The 26,185-nt window shown below is 43.2% G+C and overlaps 1 protein-coding gene across 2 annotated transcripts; it reads right to left on the reverse strand.

The window, feature by feature from the left end:
- Nucleotides 1-6,728: 6,728 nt before the first annotated feature.
- On the reverse strand, nucleotides 6,729-25,572 carry LOC103133075 (CUGBP Elav-like family member 2). Of its 2 annotated transcripts, none has more exons than XM_016667726.1 (3): nucleotides 25,252-25,572; nucleotides 22,546-22,742; nucleotides 6,729-6,898 (listed from the first exon to the last, which is right to left on the reverse strand). In XM_016667726.1, exons 1-3 carry the CDS (start codon nucleotides 25,335-25,337, stop codon nucleotides 6,744-6,746), a joined length of 438 nt encoding a protein of 145 aa, XP_016523212.1. In that variant the 5' UTR covers nucleotides 25,338-25,572; the 3' UTR covers nucleotides 6,729-6,743. The 2 variants fall into 2 exon arrangements, with proteins under 2 accessions (XP_016523212.1, XP_016523213.1); XM_016667727.1 differs by lacking the exon at nucleotides 25,252-25,572 and adding an exon at nucleotides 24,340-24,455 and having other exon boundaries at nucleotides 22,546-22,750.
- Nucleotides 25,573-26,185: the final 613 nt, after the last annotated feature.

The following is a 26,185-nucleotide window of genomic DNA, read 5'->3' on the forward strand; positions in this document are numbered from 1 at the left end:
ATCCTAAATTAGACCTTAAGGTTAATAAATGTGTCCGTTTTTGTTGGATTAAATGTGTTTTTCACTGCTTTCTATGATATGTTTTTGTCCTTAGGAGCCAGTTTGAGTTTTTGTGTCACTTAGACGATTTATTTCAAGGAACCGACTTAAAAATTATGAGTTAAAAAGAAAAATAAATAAATATCCTCTGGCAACAGCTGATAAAAATGTCTCCAGGGTCTGATTTCAATAATCAGAGCATTTCCATCAGCGCCTGCTTGATCGTTTTCTCCAGTGTCTACAATATCTCACATCCTCCAGCGTGACTTGGCTCACTCTGTAAACTGTTTCCACAGTTTGGCATGATGTATGATATCTAAAATCCCACAGCGTGAGCTGAGCTTTCCACAATTTCACCATCCATTTATCTACAATCAAACACGGGAGAAGTGAATCTTTTATTATTTGTCCTGTTTAATTAAGACTGTTTAAAAAGTTTTGCTTTGATTGCTGAAGTTCTCTGGTGTCAGCGTGGCGTTTGTGACAGTAGGAGCTGTTCATTTGGACAAATGATGTGTCATTCTAACTTTGTTTGGCCTTCATCTCCTCTGACGGATCTAATAAGCACTCAGACCTGCAGCGTGAACGCAGCCAGAGCCTCCAAAGCAAGTGTTCGCGTCGGCTTCAAAGCCCGGCGCAGCGGGGGTCCTGCGACCACGGGCCCTTCTGCATGAAAGGACAGGATTTCTCACATCACTGAAACCGATAATGCACATTATCACTTACAGTCTGTTTGCAGCGCCGTCCGCTGACTTGAAATAATAACCGACTGATTAAATGACTTATGTCTTTGGACTGTAAATTGCTGCTTTTAAACCTTAACCCTGCTTGAGATCCAGCTGGCTTTGAAGGGAGGCTTTGATGTGCCTTTGGTTGGAGGAACACACACAACCTTGAGGCCTGCGTCGTGCCGCCGAAGAGTGGCTAATTATCTCAGCAGCAGAAAGGTAAGGCGAGCGGGGACCAGCGTGTGTGGTCTCAGCGCCACGGCGGCTTTTAATGAGCCCACGCTCTGATCCGCCCACGTCAAGGACGGGATCGGCGTGATCCCGTCCCGACACGTGACCAAGCCTCCCCGGCTTTCCGTCAGGATTTTACATCCTTGAAAAGATTCTCTCTTTTTTTGTGCCGAGGACAAAAAGATGGAGGCAGAGATCCAAGAAGATGGAGAAGAAAACAAGGATAAAAGGCTGAAACGCTCCAAGCTGGAGGGCGCTCCAGAGGACACTTCCTAGATTAGCTCCCCCTCCCATCCGGCCCTCCGTGTTCCCTCCGACCCCGCTTCAGATGGGGAACAAGCGGCCCCGGGGCCCTCTCTATGGGCGTCTGGAGCCGGGTGGGTGGTTATCAGGGGACACGGGGCATTTAGACATCTGTCAGCCGCTAATGAAAGAGTTCAATTTAGTGGAAAATCTAAAACAACCTTGTCTGACGGGCAGGCTGACAGCTTTTAACTTGCCGTGAGTGTGAGTGTGTGTGTGTGTGTGTGTGTGTGTGTGTGTTGGAGTGGATCAGGAGGGGGAAATTAGAAAAATAAATTAATAAAAAGGTGAAAGTAACTGCTGAGGCATATTTTCTCTGCAGATGAAAGCGAGGATGTGAGTGTTAGAGGCAGGCAGGCCGTGCAGCAGGGGTCGGGTCTTATGGCTTTAAATCGCTCCGGGGGGCGGCGCATGTTTCCCAACGATAGATGGGTTATGGAAGGGGTAGCGTGTGTGTGTGTGTGTGTGTGTGTGTGTGGGGATGAACACATGGCTCTCCAGGCAACACTCTGTCTCCACCCCCCTCGACCTTCATTAGCGGGTCATTAGGAGAAGTTCAGGGAAAGCTGGAAAACAGTCGGCTCTGTTTGTCTTCACAGAAACACTCATTATTGTTCTGCGTTTTATTTTTTTATTTTTTGTACCGCGCTGCATCATGACGGCGCATTAACGAAGAGAGGATAGTCCAACCCAAAGCAGACAGATGACTAGAAAACGGCTTTATTATCTGCTAATAATGGCTTGTAAAAAGACATTAATACTCAATAGAAACAGAAAATATTTAACTATTCATTTGTTTAATGGTTGCCTCATATTTTGGGATTTTTTTTTTTAACCATTCTTCCAGAAATGCATATGTGAAGTCAGACACTAATGTTGAGGAAGTAAGGAGTCCCATTCCTGACTGAGTAGCTCTGATTGGGTCATTTCTGTTTATTTGTGGGGCCATGAACACAGCATGTGGGACGTGATGAAGATACAAAACAGAAGAAGAGGAGGATGACGAAGAAGAAATAAAGGTACAGAAAAGGAAAGTTTGTTCATTTTTCTTTTCTTCTCCTTCTCATCACAAAAACAAACTGAAGAGAAAAGATTCAAGCATTCATTTGTTTGATGCTTGCCTCATATTTTGGGATTTTTAAGGAAATGCATGTGTGAGGTCAGACACTGATGTTGGACCAGTATGGCATTACATTCCTGCCAAAAACCCTGTGGAGTCTATTAAGTAATCACAACAGTGCATGTATTCATCGAGAGATTGCAGATATTTCTATTTATCCACAGGCCCATGAACGCAGCATGGGACATGATGTGGAATCAAAGCACAGAAGAAGAGGAGGAGGAGGGTGACAAAGAATAAGAAAAGGTGTAGAAATGGAAAGTTTAATTTTTCCTTTCCTTTTTTTTTTTTACCTCAACATGCTTTTTGCAGCCATTAATAATTTCCTGCCGTCGTTCTAACTGAATATTTGATTATCTGTTTAATTAAATTGGTAAAATGATTTAAAACTGGTTTTCAGGGAAAAAACTGATTTTTAAAGATATTCCAGAAAGTTTAAACAGCATTTAAGATGCAGGCTTGTAAAGACCAATTTAGAAATGTAAATTTGTGAGCAGGCCCACAGCATGATGCCACCACCACCACCATGCATGGCAGCTGGTTCACAAAGTATCCACTGAACAAACTGAATAAATCATGATGTGTGATTATAATTTCATGATGGAAGAAATGTCTGCAGGCTGGATCCTTATTTTAAGGTTTTTTTCAAGTTGGTCCTAAAGCTGCAACAATAAGACTTTATTGGTCTAAATTAAAAAAAAAAAAAAAAAAAAAACCCATCAAAATAGGCACAAAAAAAGGAAAAGATTCTGCAGGTTGTAGTAAATTCACTCAGGAAGTGGAGAAGTGACTAAATATGAATTAATATCTCAGGTCTGCAAACATGAAAATCATACCTGGACACATTTAAGTGCAGCGACTGGTAACAAGAAGCGTGTTCCTGCCCCAAACCAACATGGCTGCCGCTGGCGGCACCAGAATCCTTTCTGCAGTTTGGGCCCCGTCCAGCTTTCCACTCTGACTGCATCTCTCCCTGTTAAGGTCTTGGGTTGGAAAGAGCGATAGAGCGAGGGAAGGGAAGAGTGCCAACTCAAACATTGTTCCACTGGCTTTTACAAGCTCACAGAGTGGGGGAGTTAATAAGCAGGTATTGGTTTTTAACGGCGGCCCGTTTATTGCTTTGGCCTCGGGCGAGCGGCAGCGCTCCACTCCACCTTTTCCCCGTCCGTCCGTACATCAGCTCCACTAATCTCTGGCTCGCCTCTCGCCCCGCTCTGCCTGCTCTCCTTTTGTTTTCACGTCTCCATGAGCAATTAATCCCGACTCCTCATCAAGCGCTGGCTTTTAGCCCCGCCCATAACCTTTTCAGCATCGTCGAATCAGAAGCTTTTATGAAAAGACGAAATCAGAAACAAAACCGCATCAATTCTGCGTTATTATGTTGCTATTGATTGTGTCTGCTGCAGGTACATGTTGGAGAGCTGCTGCTGATCCTCGCGCTGCGGTTTATTCAATTTAAAAGCATATCTCTCAGTCAATACGGGACGATCTGACATCCGCGAGTCATTGCTGTGCGTCTCCGACATGATGAATGCGCTGCAGCTTTAATTACGGACATATTGAGCTGTTGATCAGTGTCATCTGGTCCTCAGAGGACGGCTCCCTCAAGGTTCAGCGGCACGGAGCAAAATGAGACCAAAATCCTCCAAACTGGGATTAAAAGCCTTTCATTCCTGGTTTAAATGCTGATATCTGTGTTTGATGCTTTGTGGAAAATTTTACAAGCAGAAGGAAGAGGCGTGTGGGTCGTGTTGCCCTGAAGTTTGTCTTCCATGCAATAAAACTCTCTGTCCGCTCCATTAGCCTTTTAAAGTGAAACCGCCTCGCAGCCAACATGTAAAAGCTGCAGAGCCTCTGAGTACAAAGGTTCCGTTGAAAATAAGCTGGATTACATCAACGATTCCTGAGTTTTTCTCTGCTGATTCTCAGTTATAAAATGGAAGATTAGGGGGATTAGATACAGATTACAGGTTCTGTAGATTAGGATTAATGGACCTATAATCTAGACTAATTTTGCACCTCGTGTATGAAACTGCTGCATCCCAGGTGAACAAATTGGCATCATCACAGATCCTTCCTTCAAGCAGAAACAAACTCCATCAGTGTTTACACTCCTGCTGTTATTTACAGTTTTTGCTGTTGCATTGATTTTCATGATGTAATTCCATAAATATCAACATAAAACAAATTTTAATGCAATTAATAAAATTTTTGTTTGGTCGGGAACCTTTGTATTTCCATGTTTCTGGTACACCTGTAAATCTGACGCACAAACGACATCCAGTTTTAACCTGTCATTCACACGAGGACCCAAATTTGGGTCCTCGTGTGAATGACAACCTGTGAACAACAGGTTAACTTCTGCTTCTAAAAAGCGATCTGATTGGACGCTGGAGAAGACCATCACTGTGTTCAGGTTGTGCTAAAAGGAGCTAGCGCAGCTGTTCAAGCCCCGACTTGGCAGAGATAAAAACTGCTTCGATTTGATGATAAAATGATATTTTAGCGGCTATCTTGAATGTTCTCTTTATGAGGGCCACATAAGACGTTAAAGCGAGCTAGTTTTGGCCCCCGCGGCATGAGTTTGATACGAATCCCTTACCTATTTCTGATTTGATGTTAAAATAGGATAGAAGAAAATTTATACCAGCCAATAACGTGTTTCTGCAGAAATATTTGTGACCTGAGAAATATTATGCTTTACATATTGAAGAAAATTCTAATTGTCTTTAAATTTGAATTTAAAGTAAATAAATAAAACTGCCCAGTAATCTAAATGTTCACAGTTACAGAAACGGATTCCTGTCATGTTGGCGCGAGTGCAGAGGAAGGATCTGAAGGTCCAGTTTAGCTGCATCAGGATGAACATTTCCTCAGCAGGCTGCAGGTTTACCTGCAGAGGACGGCTGACCGGAGCGGATAGGACGGCGTTACCGAGGCGATTTCATGTCCTGTAATCCTAAACCTGCTGCTGCCTCTGTCCTCAGGCTGCTTCTCTCCTCCAGCTGCGGATCACCGGACGGATCAACAGGCTGACTTTAACCCGCTTATTCCGCTCGCAATTAACACGCTTCCTCTGCGCAGAGAAAGGGGCAGGATTCTGGCTCCATACAGGGATATGAGGGATTCCCTCCTGAACCGCCCGGGAGGCCGATCCGATGGAGCAAGTTGAAGGTTTGTAGACGGACCAGAGTTTGCCGTTTTAGTTTGGTTAAGCGTTCACACTCACCAAACGAACCGGACTTTCAAGACAAACAGACTGGAGTTGGACTAGTCCAACATATAGACATATATTTATGTCTTTGGGAATTAGCCCTAAGACATAAATATATCTCTGATGATGTCACATTATTGTCTTTTCTTTGTTTCTCTAGATGTTTGTAGCGGTTACCCCAGACAGAGACGCCCTGAGCAGAGAGTCGTATTGCCCACGTCTTACCCACTGAGTCCAGTAACTCTGGACAGAAGAGCTTAACTGCCAGAGCTGGGAAATAAGTACGAGAGCAGTGTGTCTTTTCTTGGTTTAACGACTTTTATATCTCATTAAAACCCAAATTATTTTTTGCCTAAATGAGAAAAGTGTAACAGTAAAACAGGATGCGTGTCGTTTAGAAGCAGCTTAGTGAGAGGACGGAGACAGAGGAAGTCCCTTTATGACTTTTTAAGATGCTGTAATCTGTCAGGAATGTTTTTCCATACTGAGTGACAAACTGACACACATTCATTATAACGACCTGCTGCATGCAGCCTCTGTAAGCTTGTTTTATAGAGATGTCCTGCGGATCTCTTGTTGTGTGATCTGAACAGGAGAAACCTGAGTAAATAAAAGAAACTACTTCAAATAATCAGGTTTTCTATAGTAGAGAATGAGAAGATTTTAGAGGAAGGACCAGCAGTCCTGGAGGAACCTCTGGATGTTGAAACGGGGCTACAAAGTTTAATTTGCATCTCTGCAGGCCCAGTAAAGAGACCACATTACATCTCTGACTCCTGCAGCTCCACCAAAACAAATCCAGCTCTTTCTAATGTTATTATCCAGCTGGGAGACACCTTCAGCTCGGCTCCCAGCTCCACGCCATTCGCAGCGTGTTCCTCTGGAGGAACAATGCTTCCAAACAGGAGTGTTTGTTTCCAACAAACTCCCAGCGGCGGCTGCCTTCAGCATCTGCTTCCCTGCTTATCAACGGCCAGGCTTCTCACACAAACTCCCTGCGACAGGCGGCTGCTCACCTGCGCGCGGCCGGTCACTCACCGCTGCTAAATGCGGCATGGCAGCATGGAGGTAATCTCCCCGACACACGCAGGCCGGGGGCGATCGCGCCTCAGGGCGCTGCTGGGAGTGTGTGATTAGAGCGAAAGGTGGGAAGAGGAGAAGCCAAGACACAAATACTCACCCCTGTTAAGGTCTTTATGTTATGCAGTGCATTCTGGGCTTCAAGGGCAGCTTTCCTTGTGTAAAACGTGACAAAACAGCAGCCTGGAGAGACAGAGGAAACACAGAGAGCAGAGGGATCAGCAACAAAGAGCAGCTTCTATATTCATCTGCTTGGCATCACCTGTCGACACCTGCAGACGCTGAGTGAATGTTAACAACACAAACATCCAGCCTGAGATGACGAGAAGGCTTCTGGATCGGTTTCAAAGCCTGATGAGTCGAGTCGAGAGGAAGTGGCACACGGGGAGACGCAGGAACACAAACACAAAATAAAAGGCAGAAACGCTGGAGCAGCGGCTTTCTGCTCATTAATCCTGCAGCAATCAGAGGAACGCTGCAGAAGGAAGCGATGCTTTCGCTGACCTGATTTAATTACAGACATGAAGGTCAAGCCAGGAAGAGCTTCTCCAGATTCTACGGCCTGTTTGTGCCTCAAATCTTAAAATAAATGATCATTTCGCTCTGCAGGAGGCTGAAATCTGTTGCATTTATCTTCTGACATTAAATATGGACCAATTATATTACAGTTTGTGAACTGAGATTCAAAATGTTTGTAAAAATTAAAGAAAAACAGAAAATGGACAAATTTTACAAAACGGTCAAATTACTTAAAATTCTGGGAAAAAAAGCTGTAAAAATGGCTTAATGATAATAATAATAATAATTAGAATATTGGTAATAATGGTAGTATTATATTTTTATTATTATCAATTACTTATTATAAATATATTTTATATGTATGTCTATAATGACTTTAGCTACTACTATAAATTATTTATAATAAAAATGTTTTAATAACATTTCTAATAATAATTAGTTATTTTATTAACAATATAATTTTTTTGAATTATTATTCCATATTTTATTTGAAGATTAAATTATGTACTCCGTTTTTTACCTACAAATGTCCTGAGAAGAATCTAACATTTAATTATAGAATATTATCTGTAGGGCATTTATTAATTCACTTTATGCTCTGTTTGCCTTCCATACTCCACCTGATGGATTGTATTTAATCCCAAACATTAGATATCATTTCTGCCTGTAAAGCCAACAGAAAGATGCAAAGTGCAGCAGGTTTCTGAGTCCCTGCAGAGAGGAAGAGCAGAGCTGCAGAAATCTGCACATTCATGCAAAAAAACCCAGGAAGAAAACATTTAGGCCAGACAAAGAGGCGTGGCTCTTCTGCAAACATCGGCTGTCTGTTGATCTGGGCCAGAAAATCTGAAGATCCTTCTGTCTGAATCAATTAATACAAAGATCTCAGGAGTTCCTTTCAATCCAGACTGAGGATGCGGCGCAGAAAACATTACACACTGTGGGTCTGAGATTGTGTTGCATCAAACACGAGCTGGCTTTATTAGAGAGGTAAATATCCCATCATCACGCAGCAGCCACAGGTGAGCCGGTGCCGGATCGTCATTCTGGAGGCTCCAGTTTTTGCCATCTGTTAATTTCTGTGCTTATTTGTCCAGCGGTGAGCAGAAAGCGCTTTTGTTTACATCTGCTTTGTTGTTTTCCCGTTGTGCTCTGACACAAATCAAATCAGCCGGACCGAGACGGAGCCGCTGCTGGTTCTGATGGCCGGTGACGCCTGGCCTGCGGTCCAGCAGCGAGCATCTGGAGCGGGTTTCGCCTGCCGTCCCAGAGTCCCAGTGATGAGGCTGGGAGCGAAATGGATCTGGATTCCTGCAGCGTCCTGCGGGACGAGCTGGCCCATCGCCTGGCACCGCCGACTTGAGCTGGATGCCGCTGCACCGCGTTGTGCTGCGCCGCGCTGCGCCCGCCGCTGCACTGCACGGATAACACCGGGCTTAGTGTCTGCTTCACCTCCACTAACACACAGTCCACCGCGTGTCACTTCCTGTCGCCTTCTAATGGGACAATCAGCAAGATGGAGACTTAGAAATGTATAAAAAGCATCACACACAACAAGCTCCTCCTCCCCCACCTGTTGCTGAAAACCATCAGTCAATAAGAACAAAGCAAAAACCAAAAAACCACAAGAGGCAGAAATATTTTCTAATAATCACCAAGGCTCAAATAAGACAGAAAACACAACTCGTCAGCTTTAGTTAGTTTTTAGAGTGTTTTTATTATTTTTAATATTCTTTAGGTTTGTTCATACTTTGGTTAATTTTAAGGCTAAAGTACTGTATTGTGATTATGTCTACATCTATTGGATGAGAAAGACTCAACAGAAAATTGTTCAATTATTGTTGAACAACCAACTGATTGGTGTTTTCTCCAAACTGTCGTTGACATTTACGGACAGCTGACATGAACTGGATGTGTGGAGAAGGAAATAAGTCAATCTAACATAAAGCTGGATAATAAATCAATAATAAATATCACGACAGACGAGATCAATAGATAATACAGCTGATAGAATATTCTCTGACTGATCCAGAGTGAGACATTAGGTTGGTGGAATCAACCAACTTCCTCTCTCTTTGGTTGCCTAGCAACAACCTGATGGGTAAGTTCCACCAATTTTGGTTCCCTAGCAACAACCTGATGGGTAAGTTCCACCAATTTTGGTTGCCTAGCAACAACCTGATGGGTAAGTTCCACCAATTTTGGTTCCCTAGCAACAACTTGTTGAGTAACGACACAGCAGCAGTTGAAGGTTTGGCCACCGAGCTTCATAACACGGCTGAGTTCACCTCCACAGACAAACTGGAATAAATAAATCATTAAAAACAATAAAAACAGGACCTGACTGACAACACGAAGCAGGCTAAAGCTGCTCCATCATGTTTATGTCTGTATGGCTCAAAAAATTATGAAATGAAGGTTAAATATTGGCCCAGTCAAAGCCTGGACTGTAAGCTCACCAAGGTGTTTGGTTTAAAGTTAATCAGACTGTAGCCTTGGAGCCACATTAGCTCTTAGTGGTTTTCCTCCAGCTCGGTGCAAAGTGGATGTTATCCAGCAGGGAACCGTTAGCGTAGCCTCGGCCCGCAGCATTACTACCATTATCATTCCAATTGCACCGGTGTTCATGTTTTGGCCCCCGATGGGCCATTTGCAATTCCAATAAACAGTGTTAGGTGCTAGCCACAAATTACGATTCCAGTGGCGTTTCCTGCAGAGCTGGACATGTGAGGGTTAGCTTTTGGTGTTAGCATTAGCGATTCTGGCAGCATATAGCATGCCCCCTGCATGCTATATGGAGAGCGCCGCCGCCGCCGCGCGTTGAGATTCCCGAGCCGTCGCCGCGCCTCGGAGCCATGCAGCATGTGGCGGATCGTCCCAGGTGGTGGGCTGTCAGGACGGGGATCAAAGAGCAGAGGAGCGGACCTCACACACACACATTTACACACCCGGGCGTGTCACTTCCACCTGTTTAACAGTCAGCACACTCGCTCGCAGAAAAAAAACCCTGCAGTGAGCCACAGAGTGACACGCTTATCTGAGAAGTCTGTCTACAGCAACGCGTCGCATTTACACAAACACACTTTAAAAGTGCTAAAAATGTGCAGCCGACTGGCATAAATGCTTCTTCCGGCGGTTTTTGTGAGTCTTTTCTCGCAGCACAAACATTTACTCTGAGGCAGAGGGGCTCAGAGCGCCGAGATCCGCTCTGCTTGAGTTGTTGAAGAGGGACTCTCAAAAAATACACACCAGAGACGAGCGCACAAACTCCAGGAGAGGGTAAATCTATTACAGGCTGCTGCGTGTGTGTGTGTGTGTGTGTGTGTGTGTGAGAGAGAGAGAACAACAGGAAGACGAGCTGAGAGGACAAGAGGAAGAAGGGCAGAGGGTGTGCACCACAGAAGAAGAGGGATGGGGGAGGAAGAGGTTGTGAACAGAATAAAGAGCAGAGGAGGGAGATGCCGGTTCATAAATGCTTCATGGAGGCTGAAAGGCGGCCTTTGACTGAGCGAAGACCTCCCCCCCCCCAACCTGTTTCTGTCAACACATCCGGCCTCTGGAACAACAGAGCAGCAGCTACGGTGGTCCTGATGGGTCAAACTGACCTCATATGTCAGCTTTTACTTAAAATCATTCCTAACTGCAGCGCAAAGATTCACCTTCACTTCTTCCACTTTTTACTGCAAACTTTAACTCATAAAAACCCATAAAAATAAAGTTTAATATTAAATCCTTAATGTTGATTTAAAACAATCCTAATTCCACTATAGCAAGACAATTTACCATGTTATAAAGCAAATAATCTGCCAGAACTAGAACTTTTTAAATCAATTTTAAGGAATTATTTACTTTAATCAAGATCCTATTATCTCCTGAAAAGTTACTTATAACTTAAATAAGATAAAACGAAGATATTTGCAGTAGAAACTAGACCAACAACACTTGGTGAAATTTGGTGTTTTTGGATTGAATACTTTCTAAAAATCCATCAGATGTTTTTAGAAGCAGGATAAATTTTCCCAACCTGGCAACCCTGCTCTTCTGTTTCGGTTTTTTTCTTCTGTGGTTCTCTGGAAGCGTTTTTGTAAATTCCCTTTTAAAATAATTGAAGTATGTTTTTATAACGTCTATCTTGGGTTAACATTTCCAGAAAACAGTTTTTCATTTAAAATGTTTATTTGTGAAAATAAGAGCAGCTCCGCCCTTTAATTTGGCTTTTTGTGACTAATGAAGTCATTACTGTATGTTTCTGTAATTGTTCATTTAAACGATTGAACTATTTTCTCACGCGAGGTGAACCGCTCACATTTCAAAAATACGTTTGTTTAGTGAAAAAACCGACAAAAAACCCCCAAAAAAACTCGTCAATGAAAAGTTTCAGCGTTTGGATGAGAAGGTATTTTCCAAACTGCAATGGAAACATTTTATTCACATCCCCATGAAGAAGAAAACGACAGGAAGTGGTTGGAGGACGGTGGAGCAGCGACTTACTAAACTTATTCACATGTGATTCTAATCGTGTTTCACATTTAATGGAAACAATGAAACTTGTGTTTTTTGTGCACATTTCAAACATTTATAACAGAAAAGCAGCAGCTGATTCCAAAGAAGAGAGAAAATCCACAGAAAGCTGAAAAAGATCCAGACCTCAAACATTAACATTTCCTGCAGCTTTAAGATGCATCTCACCTCCGAAACACCCGAATGAATGAATGAATGAATGAATGAATGAATGACAGACTCGTTACCATCAGAGCTGAATCACTGCTGATGAGGTGATCAGGTTGTTGGACTTGAACAAGCTGCTACATTGCTGTTTTTATTGTAAAAAAGTTAAATCTAAGTATTTACGGAGCAGAAAACAACTTTCTGCGTTTCCTCTGCAGGCGCCGTCAGGCTTGGCTTTTATCATCGCCTTCACAGGTGTCGCCACTGAGGAGGATGGAGCTAAAAAAGAACAATATGCTCATGCAAACCAGCAGCGCCGCTTCATCTCAGGAGACAAATCAGAAAGCACTGCGCACGGATGATGTGGAACCGCCTTTTATTTTGTCTTTGAGCGACCCGAGGTGACCAAATGAAATGCAAACCTGTTATTTATACTCTGATGAGAAGCTGCACTTCTACACCGAGATAAAGACGCAGACTTTCACAGGGCAATGCCCCTTCTAAGCAGAGATGGCAGTTTCATGGTCAGCTAATCTTGTTCCAGGATTACCATCTGCAGCGCAAATCAAAGAAAAGCAGCCAACACCGAAAGCGACGGAGGCAGAATCGAGTCAAACCGTGTCATTCCGAGAAGCAAAGCAGCAAATGTCAGAAGCTTTCTGCTCCCAGGAAACCAAATCCTGAAAAAAGTAAAGCTGGAGTGTGCTCAGCATCAGACTCTGACAAGAAGATGGCAAAGCCTGAGAGGACAATCATGTGGACACTTCACAGCCCGACTGACGTTCCCATCAGAACAAGTTCTGATGGGTCGGCTTCGGCTGGGTTCTGCTGCAAAATAAGAAAAGACAAACTGTTCACAGTCGGTTCCTCTGAAAGTCCCAGCAGAGGTTTGAGGAAATGAGCCGATCCGTCAGAGACCAAGTTAAACTTTAAGTTCATCAAGAACCAAAAACACCCAGAAGAACTTTACTCAGAAATCCAGTTACCAAACTCTGGGTTTGGAGATTTAATTTGTTTCCAATGAACTCGTTGGGTTTCCCGTTCAGGGCGGCCATCTTGTTCCACTAGCAGGTTTTACAGTTTCTGTTTATTTGGAGGATGAATTCAGATCAAACCTACAATAAAATATTAGAGTCAGACAAGAATAAAGTCAGTTTGACCAATACGAGAAGAAAGTTTTAATTTTAGGAGAATGAAAACTAAAGTAAATATCCAGGCCTTTTCTCATTGAAACAACTTAATTTCTTGTATTTTAGGACGTTCTTCTGGTAAAACTGTCTTTATTCTGCTAATATTTTAACTATATCCTCATAATTAAAGTGACATTCTGGTGGCCTGGTCTTAATGCTCTATGATACGAGTCACAAAAGGGATGATTGAAATAAAAAACGTTTTTTACTAATAATCCCATCAGATTCTCATCTCTTCATATTCTCTCCAGACAAGGGTTTATTTCATGTTTTTAAACATTTAAAAACAGCCAATAAAACCAGGTGAGAAGTGGATAGAAAGCTGATGAGCGTCCCCAGACCTCTGATGTGTGAAACATAAACAGGTTATGATCACGTATTCAGAACGCCGCCGTGCAAAACGCTAAATCACTCCACACTGAATCCTCATTTCAGGCTGAGAGGAGAAAAGGAAAAACGTTTACAGGTTATAAAGGCCGACCCACATGCTCTGATAACAGCCCTGCTAAACGCTTCTGTTTCCTTTGTGCTGGAATAGGATGAACCCCTGCTGAAAATGATGCGGCTGAAATTGTGAAAAATCTGCTCCAAGGTAGTAATTCAAGCCGGCAGTTTAAGTGGCGATAAGTAATTGGTGTTTAGTTTAAAAAAAACAGAAGCAGAAAGAGAAACACGCTCCTGATGCGTCCAGAGAATAAAACATTTCCAGCAGCTTCAGCCTTAAAGATGGAAACAATCAGAAACTCCTCAGTTTATCGCTCTGCGTCTGCAGTATTTACCTCAGAATAAGGCAGAATAATAATCCATATTCATGACGATGCAATAAAAACTGGAGTTTGAATATACAGACAGTTTCAGTAACAGAGGTCCAAACTAAACCTCCTCTGGTCTTTATCTGGCTGAATCTTTCCGGTAAAATAGGTTCACTTCATTTAAATCACTTTGTTTTTAGGTTGTTTGAGGTCAATTCATGGATTTTCTTTACAGTTAAGCTCCGGAAACGTTTCGTTCTCCAGGTTTCTGCATCCAGCTGAAGATTTCAGGTGAATTTAAGGATTTTTTTTTATCCCGTCCACTTTGTGCAGGAAAGCAGCCCCACATCATGATGCTGCCAACATAGCTGGCAGGACGGTCAAAGTTCAGGTGGTATGCAAGTTTCTGAGATGCTAATCAGTTGCTAACAGTTGTAAACACCTTGTTGCCATGGTTACGCATCATATTAACTCCTCCCAGCTGCTCAGAACCAGAGGGAATAATTGTTCAAAAAGCAACAAAAACATGATTTACATGAATTATTAAGAAAACAAATGGCTGAACTTAAAATAAAAACGTTCCTCTGATGATTTTGCATCTCTTCTGGTTGCTGCTAATCCAAACAGATTCATAATTTCTGTTTCTCATGCAGATTTTCATTGAGATTGTCCTGGAAGTAAAAACTTTTCTTAAAACGAGGCTGTAATTATTCAGGCTGCGTTTATCTACAGAAAAATTTAGAAGCCAGTTAGTGTTGGAAATCTTTCCCTGTGCAGCTGATTTATTAGAGTAATATTTGCAGGTCTCAGGGGATGAAATTATCCTGTATCCATAGTGTGAAAAATTTACATAATTTCTTATTTCTAAGTGTTAAAATCTTCTTTCCCGTCTTATTACAGCTGCAGGTTGGAGGCTGAATCAGCACATGGAGAAAAGCCCTGCAGGCCCAGAGGGAGGGGGGTATTAGTGTGGGGGAAGTGCCCAGGCCGGCGGCATCGGAGGGCATTAGGGGCCGTGGCCCCCTGGACTGGACACTGATTATTTCAGATCTGCTAACTTCAGTTACTGCTCCAGCAGAGGCGGCTGTATCGGCCCGTGTCCTGTCATTAATGGGTTTACTGGTTTTACTGGTTACATTCATTTGAGTAACTTTTTGGGAAAAAAGTCTTTATAAAAGTAGTTTGGCTGCACTTTACTTTTTTCTTTTACTTGAATAATAATATTGTTGCTACTCTTAGTGAGTAGATTGATTTTGCATTTAAATAAATAAACATCAGAAATCGGAAACATTAGCTGCAACATGTGAGCGAACATTTATGGAAATTTGATTATTATAAATTACTCAACATTTCACAGATCTCAGTTTATTTTGTATTGATAAACATGGTTATTTTATTTGAACGGTTACATAATGGTTTGATAGTTACAGTAAAAGCTTGTTTATTCTGTCCCTCCACAGTAAACTCTGCAGGCCGTTAGCGCTGCCAGCAGCCGGTAACGCTAACGGGCTCCGGGTGGCGCCGGTTGTCTCCCTCCGCTCGGCCCCTGAATGAGTGACAGTGAACGACGGGGAACGCAGTCCGGATCTGACGGCGCAATAAAGGAGAGATTTACCGATGGAGAAACACAGAGGATGAGTGGAGGGCTTCAAACAATGGCGCCTCTCTGACGGGCGTTTGGCCGACGTTCTAATCCTGTTAACGCGGGACTCGGTCCAACTCACTGCACTTCACAAATCTACACAATCCACTGGTTACTTTGGCGAGGCAGCACCAGCCCCCCCACCGCAGAGACAACAGGAGGCGTTTTCCTGGGAACCGAAGCCAACGTCTGGATGACCCACAGTGCTCCACAAAGCATCTTCACTCATAACCAAGCAGCAATCTCCCCGTCGCTGAGCCATGCAGCAGCAGAAACGGGAAAAAAACACAGATGAGCTGAAAATCCACACAGAAAAAAAAGCTCCCATTAAAATCCACCTGCAGCTGCTCTCTAATTGGGCCTGGGTAGCCGACTCAAAAAGCCAACGTCTAGTTAAGGCAATATAATTGGCCGCTCTGCTTTAGGAAAGAATGAAATAAATCAGTCCCCCGTCTCAGGTCGGCCCCGACTCAACCGAATCCATTAGAGCAGATAATTGTTTTGGACGGAGCGCCGTTCGCTCGGCGTTGCCATAGCGGAGCGGAGGGAGGCGGTTGGCTCTGCTGAGTCTCTGGACGCGGAACCGGAGCCGAGCTAATCGGGAATCAGAGGCTCTATTCTCTCTCTGCCTGCGTTTATCTGGAATCATGGCTGCAGTTTTCACCAGATTCCTGTTTTCATTCTGCCCATCAGAACGACATTTCAGCTAAAGGCAGCAGGACGACGTTCAGACCAACAGACATCACTGGAGTCTGTTTTTATGGCTGCTGGGGTTTTATTACTGAAAACAGATTATTGTGCAACATTTCTGTCAAACATCTGAGGTTCAGTCTGAGATTATTTCATCCGCTGGTTTGTTTCTGCAGGGAGATGCAGGTTTTAACAACAAACTAGCTCAGAAATCTGATTGGAAAAGCTAGATATGAGAAAGCAAAATGAAGGACAAGCTCAACAATATTACCCTCAATTTTCATACAGCAAACCTGAAATATTTTTAAAAAATTGTATCTTGGGAGGATGAGTTAAAGAGGAGATGGAGTTGGTTGACGAACGTTTACCTCACGTTTCTGACCCGAAGTTTCCACCGTTACGTTAAAATGACGTTTCTTTCTCTTCGTCTCCAGACGACAGGAAGCTTCACCAGAGAAAGTTGACAGGATAGAAAACGACCTTCCTGAAAACCTCTCTCCATTTTCAACCACTTCCTGTTTATTACAGTCATGCGCAGCTCCAACATTTATTCAAATTATGCTTTGCAACATTTTAAGTTTTCTCAAAATTTGCCCAACAGTTGGATGGAAACAGTTTTAAAAATTGTTTGTTTGAAAAGCATCAGTTGTGCCATCAGGAGTCCCTCTGGGAGCCGTACCAGGACCTGCTTGCTGCTGTTTTCACCATTTTGTAGAAACTTTGAAATGATCGTCCATGCTGTAATTTCTCAATATGAAATTAATACAAAAGGTTCTGAAGTTCTAGTTTTAACAGCAGGAAAACAACCAGAGCTGATTTTTGGTCTAATTATGTTTTTATGACTTTATTTCTCCTTTATTCTTGACCTTTGAATTTCTCTGGTTTGCCTGGTTGTTTTTAAAACGACACGGTGGAGAAATTATAATCTGTGAGGTTAATACTGTGATGATCCTTAAGCCTCCACTGTCTTATCAACTGGACAATAAATGCTATTTTAAGGCCCTTTATGACAATCTGACATGTCTGCTTGGTAAAATATGTTGAAATTATTCCAAACATTCTCCAAAATAAGTAAAATCTTTAGAATCTTAAAAATCGACTTCAAGCAATTTAGATTTTGCAGTTTCACATTAATTCCTGTAAAACTTTTTTCTCTTCTGCTTTAAAACATTCGTCACCTCCTCGTTACCTGCAGGCTGGATCTGCAGCATCCTAATATTCCCTCCATGATGTATTTGCTTTCCATGTGGCTTGCAGTTAATTTTTCATACTTCCATATTTCTGAATTATTTCCAGGTCACGCTGTGCACAAAGAATTTGGTGCAGAAAAGAGCCACTTAATGAAGACATTAAACTTATTGTGTGTGTCTCAGCAGCTCATGTGGGCTATGGTGCATCATTAAGATAAATGACATATCACATCCTCTGCCAAAACCCCGACACACACACACACACACACACACACACGCACACACACACACACCCGTCATGGAGCTTACGGTTGTGTTTTAGCAAGAGGACCATTTTCTGTTTACCCCTCTGGCTCTCCTTGTCTCATTCTCTCTTTATCTCTCCCTGCATCTCTGTCTCTCTTTCAGCACAAAATGGCAAATTGCTCCATTTCTCACTCACTCCTCTTTCCTCCACCGCTCATCCAGTCATCTGGTTATTAACTCCAAACACATTAAACCAACACAAGCGCCACCAATATTCCCTGGCCTCTCCTCGTCGGCATAAACACACACATATACACACCAGACCTGGGATTTTACCAACAACGATGAAAAGCAGCTTCATGTTGGACCCAATTAACACTTTGGAACCAAGCCGAAAAATCTGGGGGATTATTCAAAGTAACGAAGCTCAGTCCAAATCAACTCCCGCAGTTTATTAATTTTGGCTTCTAACTAACCTAAACAGGCTTAGAGAGATCAGTTAAAGTTTGTGTTTTTGGAAGCGCAGCAGCGATCCGGATATTTCTGGGTTTTACGGAAACGACTGGCGTTTGCTGCAGGAATTTAGTTTTCCAGGCTCTCAGACACCAGATGACAAAATTAATAATGAGTGGAGGATTACACTGATCCACTGATAACCACTTAGTGGTTTGATGAGAAAACTGTAGTTTAGCCAAAGCTTTCAGTGGGAATTAAATCCTTTAATTAATCATTTATTTACTCCTCTTCATCCATGCTGGTCCAGATCTGATTTAAAGTTATACTTTGCAGTTTGGCTTCAATGAAGCGACAGAAAACAGCAAATCTATTACATTTATCCAAAATAATGTAGCAGAGCAGAGAATAAAAACGTCTTTTCACTTCCTAATCCAGAAGTTCAGAAAAACATCTGGAAGTTCAGCATTAATGAGTTGAGGAGGAAAACTGAAGTCATGATCAGAAACTTTCTGTCAGCCGTTAGTCGCTGCTGAAGCAGCTGCTGTGAATTTGCTGATGGAAGGAAGAATTCAGTCGTTTTCTTTCGGTTTTAAGCCGTTCCACTTTATTACACATACCGGTATTTATGGACAGATCTGTTGGTTTGTACCAACATCTGGTAAGAACTTCGTGTCAGATTAAAATATATTTTCGTAGAGAAACATGTTTAACACTTTACGCATTAGATTGATTTCACACTGATGTAACTGGTGAAAACTTCACATTTATAACAATTTTAACACATTTTCATGGGTTTTGGCTCCACAAAAACATAGCAGTAAAAACTCAAATCAGGAAATCATGACTGGATCTGAAGTCAGTCAGGTCAGATCTTCTTCAAACCCAGATTCATACAAACAAATGATAAAACATGATTTAACTAATCCTACCAGGAGTTCATCCACCAGGCTGAGGTAAAGTTTCATCTGTTTTCCTGACAGGGTTTTACAGCTGGTTACTCCGTCATCCCATCCAAAACTTCCCAAAATGTACTTTCCATTTTTTATTTGTCTCTTTCAATGTCCACATATGCTTAGGAAAATGTGAATAAATGAAATGCCGTTATTATTAAAGCTAAAGGTAAAACTAAACCTGAGTTATTCAGAAACTCGTGGGAACATCATCAGCATAAACCAGGACCGAGAACTGGACCCTGTGGAACTCCACGGCCAATTCAAACTAAAGTTACATTTAATAATGTATTTCCTTCAGCTGTGTGTTTTTAATTAGATTTAGCTTTAAACTTTCTCTCCTATGTTCCATTTCTGGACAAAAATATCGTTACGGTTTTGGATTTCTTGATTTGTAAATAAAGAAATTCTTGCATTAAAACTTGACAAGTTTTAAATATGTTTTTCTTTAATGCTTCATTGGATGAGTTTTCATCTTTCCAATTGACTTTTCACACCTTAAAGCGACCAAAACCATGAACAACTTAATACGAAGGTTTACGATGAATCATTTATAAGCTTGATTCTCCCAAAGCTTCAAATCAGAAGAAGCTTCACAAAAATCTTCAAAATAACAAGAGAAATCCAGAGAAACGTGTTGGAAAACAGTTTCTTCACTGCTGCATGATGGGAGAAAACAACATTTTACAGCTTCAGGTATAAAAACGACAAGCGCATAGAGACACGTCTAAGTGATTTTTAAGGTTTGACACGATTATTTTCCTGGATGAAGCCTTCGCAGCGCCTGGAGAGATGTGAGCCGGCATTACAGAAACAATAACTCTCCCATTCACACCAAATCTCTTGTTTATTAAGTTAGATTATATCAGATTAACTTCTGCTCACAGAATGAAATCAGAAAAGCAGCTCTGTCATTTTCAAATCCAGCACACAACACTAATTTCCCAGAATTTAACGAGGATTTATTTTGTTTTCCCACGTTCCGGTCCAAGCGTCCTCAGAGAGAGTTTATCACGTTGTGTTCGTTTCATCCGTTTGCTGCTCAGGTTCCTTTCAGGAATGACAGAAAAGGCCACTAATGAGGATGCAGACAGAACCGACACTAACGAGCTCGCGCCGATCCGAGCTGCTGCTTCACCACGAAACAGTCTGTGGGTCAGCGCGAGGGGAACCAGGAGGGCTCATTTACCCCAAATGTTTTTTTCCGCCCAGCACTGTGGCTAAATTAAAGTAAACAGAGCGGAGCCGGGGAGGCCACAGTTGAAATTTCAGCAGAGAGGCGGCAGCAGATGAGGCTATACGGCTTACCTAACTAGCAGAAAGCAGCTGCAGCAGCAGAATAACAAGGCCAGAAGAGCTCAATCAAAACGCTTCCTCTTAACGCCTTCACCTCTCAGCACAGAGAAAAGATGAGGAGCACAGAGAGAGAACGTCACTTTGAGCAGAAGAATGAAAAGCATGATAGGTGGCGCCGCTCTTGACTCATCAGCCATAAAAACAACTCATTTCAAGGGTGCTGAAGGCTGAGCAGGAGATTTGATGGAGCTGAAGGACGGGGAGGAAGAGGCCCAACCCGGGGAGCCGGAGCCGTCTGAAGGCCACAGCAAACATCCAGGGAACACGACGAGCTGCACCGGCGTCGGCCCAACGGACTCAGAGGAAGGAAGAGAGGGAGCGTCTTTTAGGAAACAGGAAACTAGATCCAGTTTGAAAACATCTTCTCAACCAGAGGCGGATCATTTGAGTTTTACTGGATCGGTCTGCAGATCATCTCTGAGGATCTGAACACCTGTCGGTTGGGTTTGATCACTTCTTACCGTCTCCCTCCTGCAGAACGTCGCGCTTCACAAGCACAGGAGGAATGGAGAAAATCTTACATCAGCGTCTTTAGGATTCCTGGGAGTTTTTCAAAGCAGGACTTGTTTTTTTCATTTTCTATTAGAACTGAAGGAAACTTCTGCTTCGCTTCTCCCAAGGTAATCATGTGTGGAATTTCATGTGCTTAATATCTTTGCCTCATTTTAAAATGTATTTCCCGACTTATTATTCTGTTTGTCTCTACGACTTGTGAGCATCTCACAGATAATTAGAAAACTCCTGAAACCGTCTGAGGCTCAAAAACAGCAAAATCAAATAAATAAACGATCTCTGGATCATCAATGACTGATAAATGACAACAATCTCCACAAAAGAATATATTTACAAAAGATTTCTAACCTGAATTGTTTTCTTTTCTGGAGAAAACCTACAAATTACGGAGGTGCAAAAGTCCCAAAATTTATTTCTGGATTTCAAATTTCAGAGCATCATAAACAGACTGACTGCTCTCTGAGCTACGGAGGGTGAAGAATGCCAAAAACTAACAAACATTTAATAAACCCTGGAATTATTCCCTCAATTTATCACAAATTAATTGCATTGAAAATGCAAAAGTTATTAATTAGATGCATCATATTATTTATTCATGTCATGAATCCAGTGGGCGGGGCTTAAGTGAAGCTCTGCCCACATCAACCAATCAGACGTTAAATGAGATGAATATGAATTACATTCAGTTTCACCAGGAAACCATAAAACCATATGACTGATAACCATGGTATAAAATTAATTTATCAATTATTTATAGCTTATTTGAACTATGACACGTATAAATAATTTATTCATTATTTATTAGAATGTGGCATATTTGGCCCTCCGTAGCCATTGACCTTTTTTACCTTGAATTAAGTAGAAATCAAATTGGAAAAGAGTTTTAATTATTTTAAATTCATTTCCAGCTTCATCTTTTACAAAGTAAGTAAAAAATCAAATCATTCATCAACCGTTCATAAGAATCAAGTAAGAAATTAATCTCTGGATATTTAGCATGCAAATACTTATATACATGGATTTTTAAACTGATTCTGCAAAGAAAGTTTAAAGACCTTCCATAAACCAGAAGCAGCCCTGCAGGTGAATAAACGGATCGAACACGCTGTGTTTTGAGGCGTTGAGTCAGAAAGAGGAAGCAAAAGCTGCTCGTCTTCCTGATTAATCTGGTTTGCAGTTGGACGGAGGCGTCACGTCTCTCCTCCTGTCAGTCTCTCCTCCCACTCCCCATGTCTCATCACAAGTGTCATCAGCACCCACTCTGCTTGACGCGTGTTAATATGGCAACACCATTGTCTGCCCATTTGTTGCTGCCGTCTCTATTGTTTGCTCTCACACTTGACGAATTCATCAAAGGAAAAAAGAGAGAAAGGGAATGGGAGGGAAAATAGCAGCAAATCACGCCGTTTTCGCACAATTGACTCTGCGAGTCTGTCAGGGTGCGTCTTTGTCTTCAAATGGTCCACAAAATATGAGCTGGCTTGTGTAATTTTGCACGTATATGATGTGTTCAGCCATTAACCATCCTGGAATTGGCTCTTAAACAGCAGCCACTGAGCATCCATGAAGTGAAAGTGGTTCTGCGTCACGTTTGGATGGAAACGCTGTTTTCCCTTCAGAACCAGCAGCAGTGTGTGTGTGTGTGTGTGTGTGTGTACCTTTGCTCTGTGGAGGGTTCTGGCTGCGGTCCCGGAGGATGTTGATCTGGTAAACAGCGCCGTACGGCTCAAACAGCTCCTTCAGCTCCTTCTCCGACCAGGAGCGCGGGATCTGACCCACAAACATCTTGATGGCGTCCGGGTCCGGCTGGTCCGAATGCTCCAGCGCCCCGTTCATCTTCCCGGCCGTGCCGTTACTGTCGGACAAGCAAAGACACACAACGTCACGTCCCAGAATGCAACAGCTGCGACATCAGGATCCTCCATGACGGCTACGGCAGATGAATCTGAGTTACAGAGGAAGATCAGGAACAGACTAAGATAAAGTCATAATATTGGTAAAATAAAGTTGCAATATTAGCAAAGAAAAGGTGACAAAAAAGCAAAGTTTCGATAGTTATCAATATCTGAAGTGAACAGATCAGAAAGTTTGTGATTCTTCGTAACAGACTCAGTCGTTTCAAAGTCCCTGATTCGATGCTGATGTTTAATAAAGTATTTTCTTCTTTGTAAAACCAAAACCAAACAAAATACAAACAACTAAATTCTGAGTAAGATCTCCAAAATTCAGCAAAATACAAAACTACTAAAAGAAGCAAATATTTAAATGATCTGGAAAAAACACATTTTGCACCAGAAAACTGTTTTCATAGAAATCGCTGGTCACATATGAAGCAATTAAACAAAAAAGTCAAAGTTCCTGCAGGAATAAAACAGGAGGGACCATTGGTGGTCCTGGTGGTCGGAAAGCAGCTCCTCACATTTATGTAGTTTCTGGTTTAAGTGGTAAAAAGTCAAAAAGACGGACTGCAGAACGAGAAGCTTGGTTTCAGTTTTGCTTCAGTCCGACCAGCTAATGGATCCTGTCAGTCCCCATCAGAGTCGCCCCACATCGCTGCAGGTCAAACAGACAGAATTAGACCAATTACCTGCAGAGACTTTAAATAATGGCACTGAAGCAGATCTGAGAAGCCTCCCACACGGATAAAACGGAGAAAGTCTTCAGGACGAAGGTTTCCTACACTGAACCTTGGAGATCGTTTGTTCTCAGCAAACTTAGAAAAAGCCAAATATCTCAGATCTGGAGAACAAATCCAACAGTTTCATTTGGAGTGAAAAGCCTCTTCACACCATAACAGGGACAGAACCAAACTAATAAAACTCTCGGGTTCCTTCGCGGCTCCACACTGCCGGGCGAGGCGGCTTTCAATTCCGCTTTTACTGCCCGATATCCCTGAAGCCGGCAATTTCTACACACACTGACCTGACATCAGCAAACTGACGCTTCACTCCGATGCTGAACGTGATTTCTGGCGGTGCAGCGACGGATCTCCAGTCAGTAACTCCAGTTTCATTCCTCCGATTTACAACCCGCCAACAAAGCAGCGACATGAACCGTCACAGTTTCTTCTGCTGTTCGTCCATAAAAAGATACGAACCACAGAGAGAAGTGGAGATGCTTCATGAAGGCACTCACAGGCCACTTTAATAGGTACACACATTAATGCAAACCATAACTCAGCCAATCACGTGGCAGCAGCTGGCTGCAGCAAGGCGTGTAGAAGTGCTGAAGTTGGTTTGTTTTAGTATTTCACAACCAGCCGACCTGCTGGTGGTTGAGCCACAGCAGCAGCAGACTCTGACTGACTTCCTGTCGGCTGCAAACAGGAAACCGAGGCTAGACGTCGACCAGAACCGGACTACAACCATGTGGACTAACATTTCACTGAAGAACTTGGTGAAAACCTCGGATCGACTGTTATCCTGGATGAGCTTGGCTCAGGGGGGTCCAAGTCGGTCCTGGAGGCCCGGCATCCTGCATGTTTTAGTCTCTCCCTGGTTTCACACACCTGCATCAAATGAGGCTCGTTAGAGGCCTAAGCAGAACCCTGACCTGCTGAGGAAACGGTTACTACCACTAGGGAGAGAACTAAAACATGCAGGGTGCCGGGCCTCCAGGACCGACTTGGACCCCCCTGGCTTAGCTCCTTGGCCGTCATTTAAACCCCAGCAGAGTTGCTGCTCCAATCTTTGGTTCTGGGCTGTGCAGGTGACGACCGCAGGGCCTCATGGTGGACAGACGACGGTTTGGGTGTCTGAGGGATTTGGGCACAGCAGATTCCTCCGTCAGATTCACTCCAGCTGCATTTCCACATCAGGGATGCAAACAAAATCGAGGTGAAGTGGTTTCACCCTTCTCCAGTACACACTAACAACACTCGTCTTCACAATACACACTTCTCAAACCGTGTGTCTGGAATGCTAACGTGAGCCGGTCCCCTTTGTTCAGATGTGTAAAGATGAAGAAAGAGTCTCAGTACGGAGCCTGATGGGCTGCAGAAGGCAGCAGAGCATCCAGAGCACCAGGAAAGAGACTCAAATGGCTGCAAACACACAGAAACACACAGCCATCAAAGTCTGTGGTCTGTTTAAAATGGCAACGAACCAATTTGATGAAACCAAGTCAATAGCCATGTTGCTTTATTGCTCTACTTTCCCTTTTGTTATTCTGGGCATTAGAGAGGAATTGCATTATCTTAAGAGGGAAAAGCAAAGCCAAATCCCAGACTTGGTCCGCTGACAACACTAATGCCACATTATAAAGCTTAGCAGGAGTAGCAGAGTGAGAGTGAAGGAAGAAAGCAGGGAAAAGCAGAGAGATATAAAGAAAGACTGGGTGGGAAGGAAAGAAAAACACATGCAGACCTTTGAACGCGGGCCATCCATCTTTTGCAGAAAGAGCCGAGGCGCTCGGCAGAAACGCCCCATTCCTTAAACGACCTAAAGGACATGTCAAATAAAAACGCCAAGACCGGGGAGCGGAGTCAACGAGCCAAACCCGCGCTAACAGTCCTCCGGGCAATAACCGCTACCCACTAAGCTGTCCGATAAATCGTACAGGCCCCGGCGGGGAGGGAGCCCCCGGGATGTGGCTGGTGGGAGAGGGAAGGAGAGAAGGGAGGAAGGAAGGAAGGGAAGGAACGAAATGGTCGCCAACTGTCGCTGAGTCCCGATCAGAAGCTGATGTTCCCAAAAGACGACTGGACCTTAAGAGCGCCGGCGGTTCAGAGCGCAGAGCATCATCCCTTCACCCTCTGACACACACAGCTGATGTTTCAGGAAGAGGGGACAATCCCTCTTTGTTGGCTGTTTGTGAGGCTTGCAGGGACCGAGCGAGTCCGAGGGGCCACAACACAATAGCCAGTGTCAGAGGAGCGCCTTCCTCGTCCAGGACACTGGACAACATTCACTCTGCCTGCGAACACAATAAATAGCTTCACGCCGGAAGGCGTACGAATGCTCACAGAGCTATCTTGTCTAGATTGCACGCTCCATCTTCTCCTGAGGTGGTTGGAGGAGGCGACTCTTCCTAACTATGAAGGAATGAGCGCCCCTGTGGCCAGGAATGACAAGGTGTTATTGCAGGAGCTTTACTGTGCGACTGCATGTTTGCGGAAATGTGTGAAGCTCAGCAGGAGAGTGTCCTGGGGCTGGGATTAAGTCGTTGAGTGGATCCACTGCTGCCACGGCTTCTCCATCACCCTCCCTTTTTCCCTCCTCTTCCCTACTTTTCTATCTCTCCCTCTCAATTTGAGCCAATTGTCTGCCTTAATGGCTTAAGTATTGCTTCCATCACTCC

Source organism: Poecilia formosa, unplaced genomic scaffold (genome assembly GCF_000485575.1).
Source record: "Poecilia formosa unplaced genomic scaffold, Poecilia_formosa-5.1.2 Scaffold2230, whole genome shotgun sequence".
Taxonomy (NCBI): Eukaryota; Metazoa; Chordata; class Actinopteri; order Cyprinodontiformes; family Poeciliidae; genus Poecilia; species Poecilia formosa.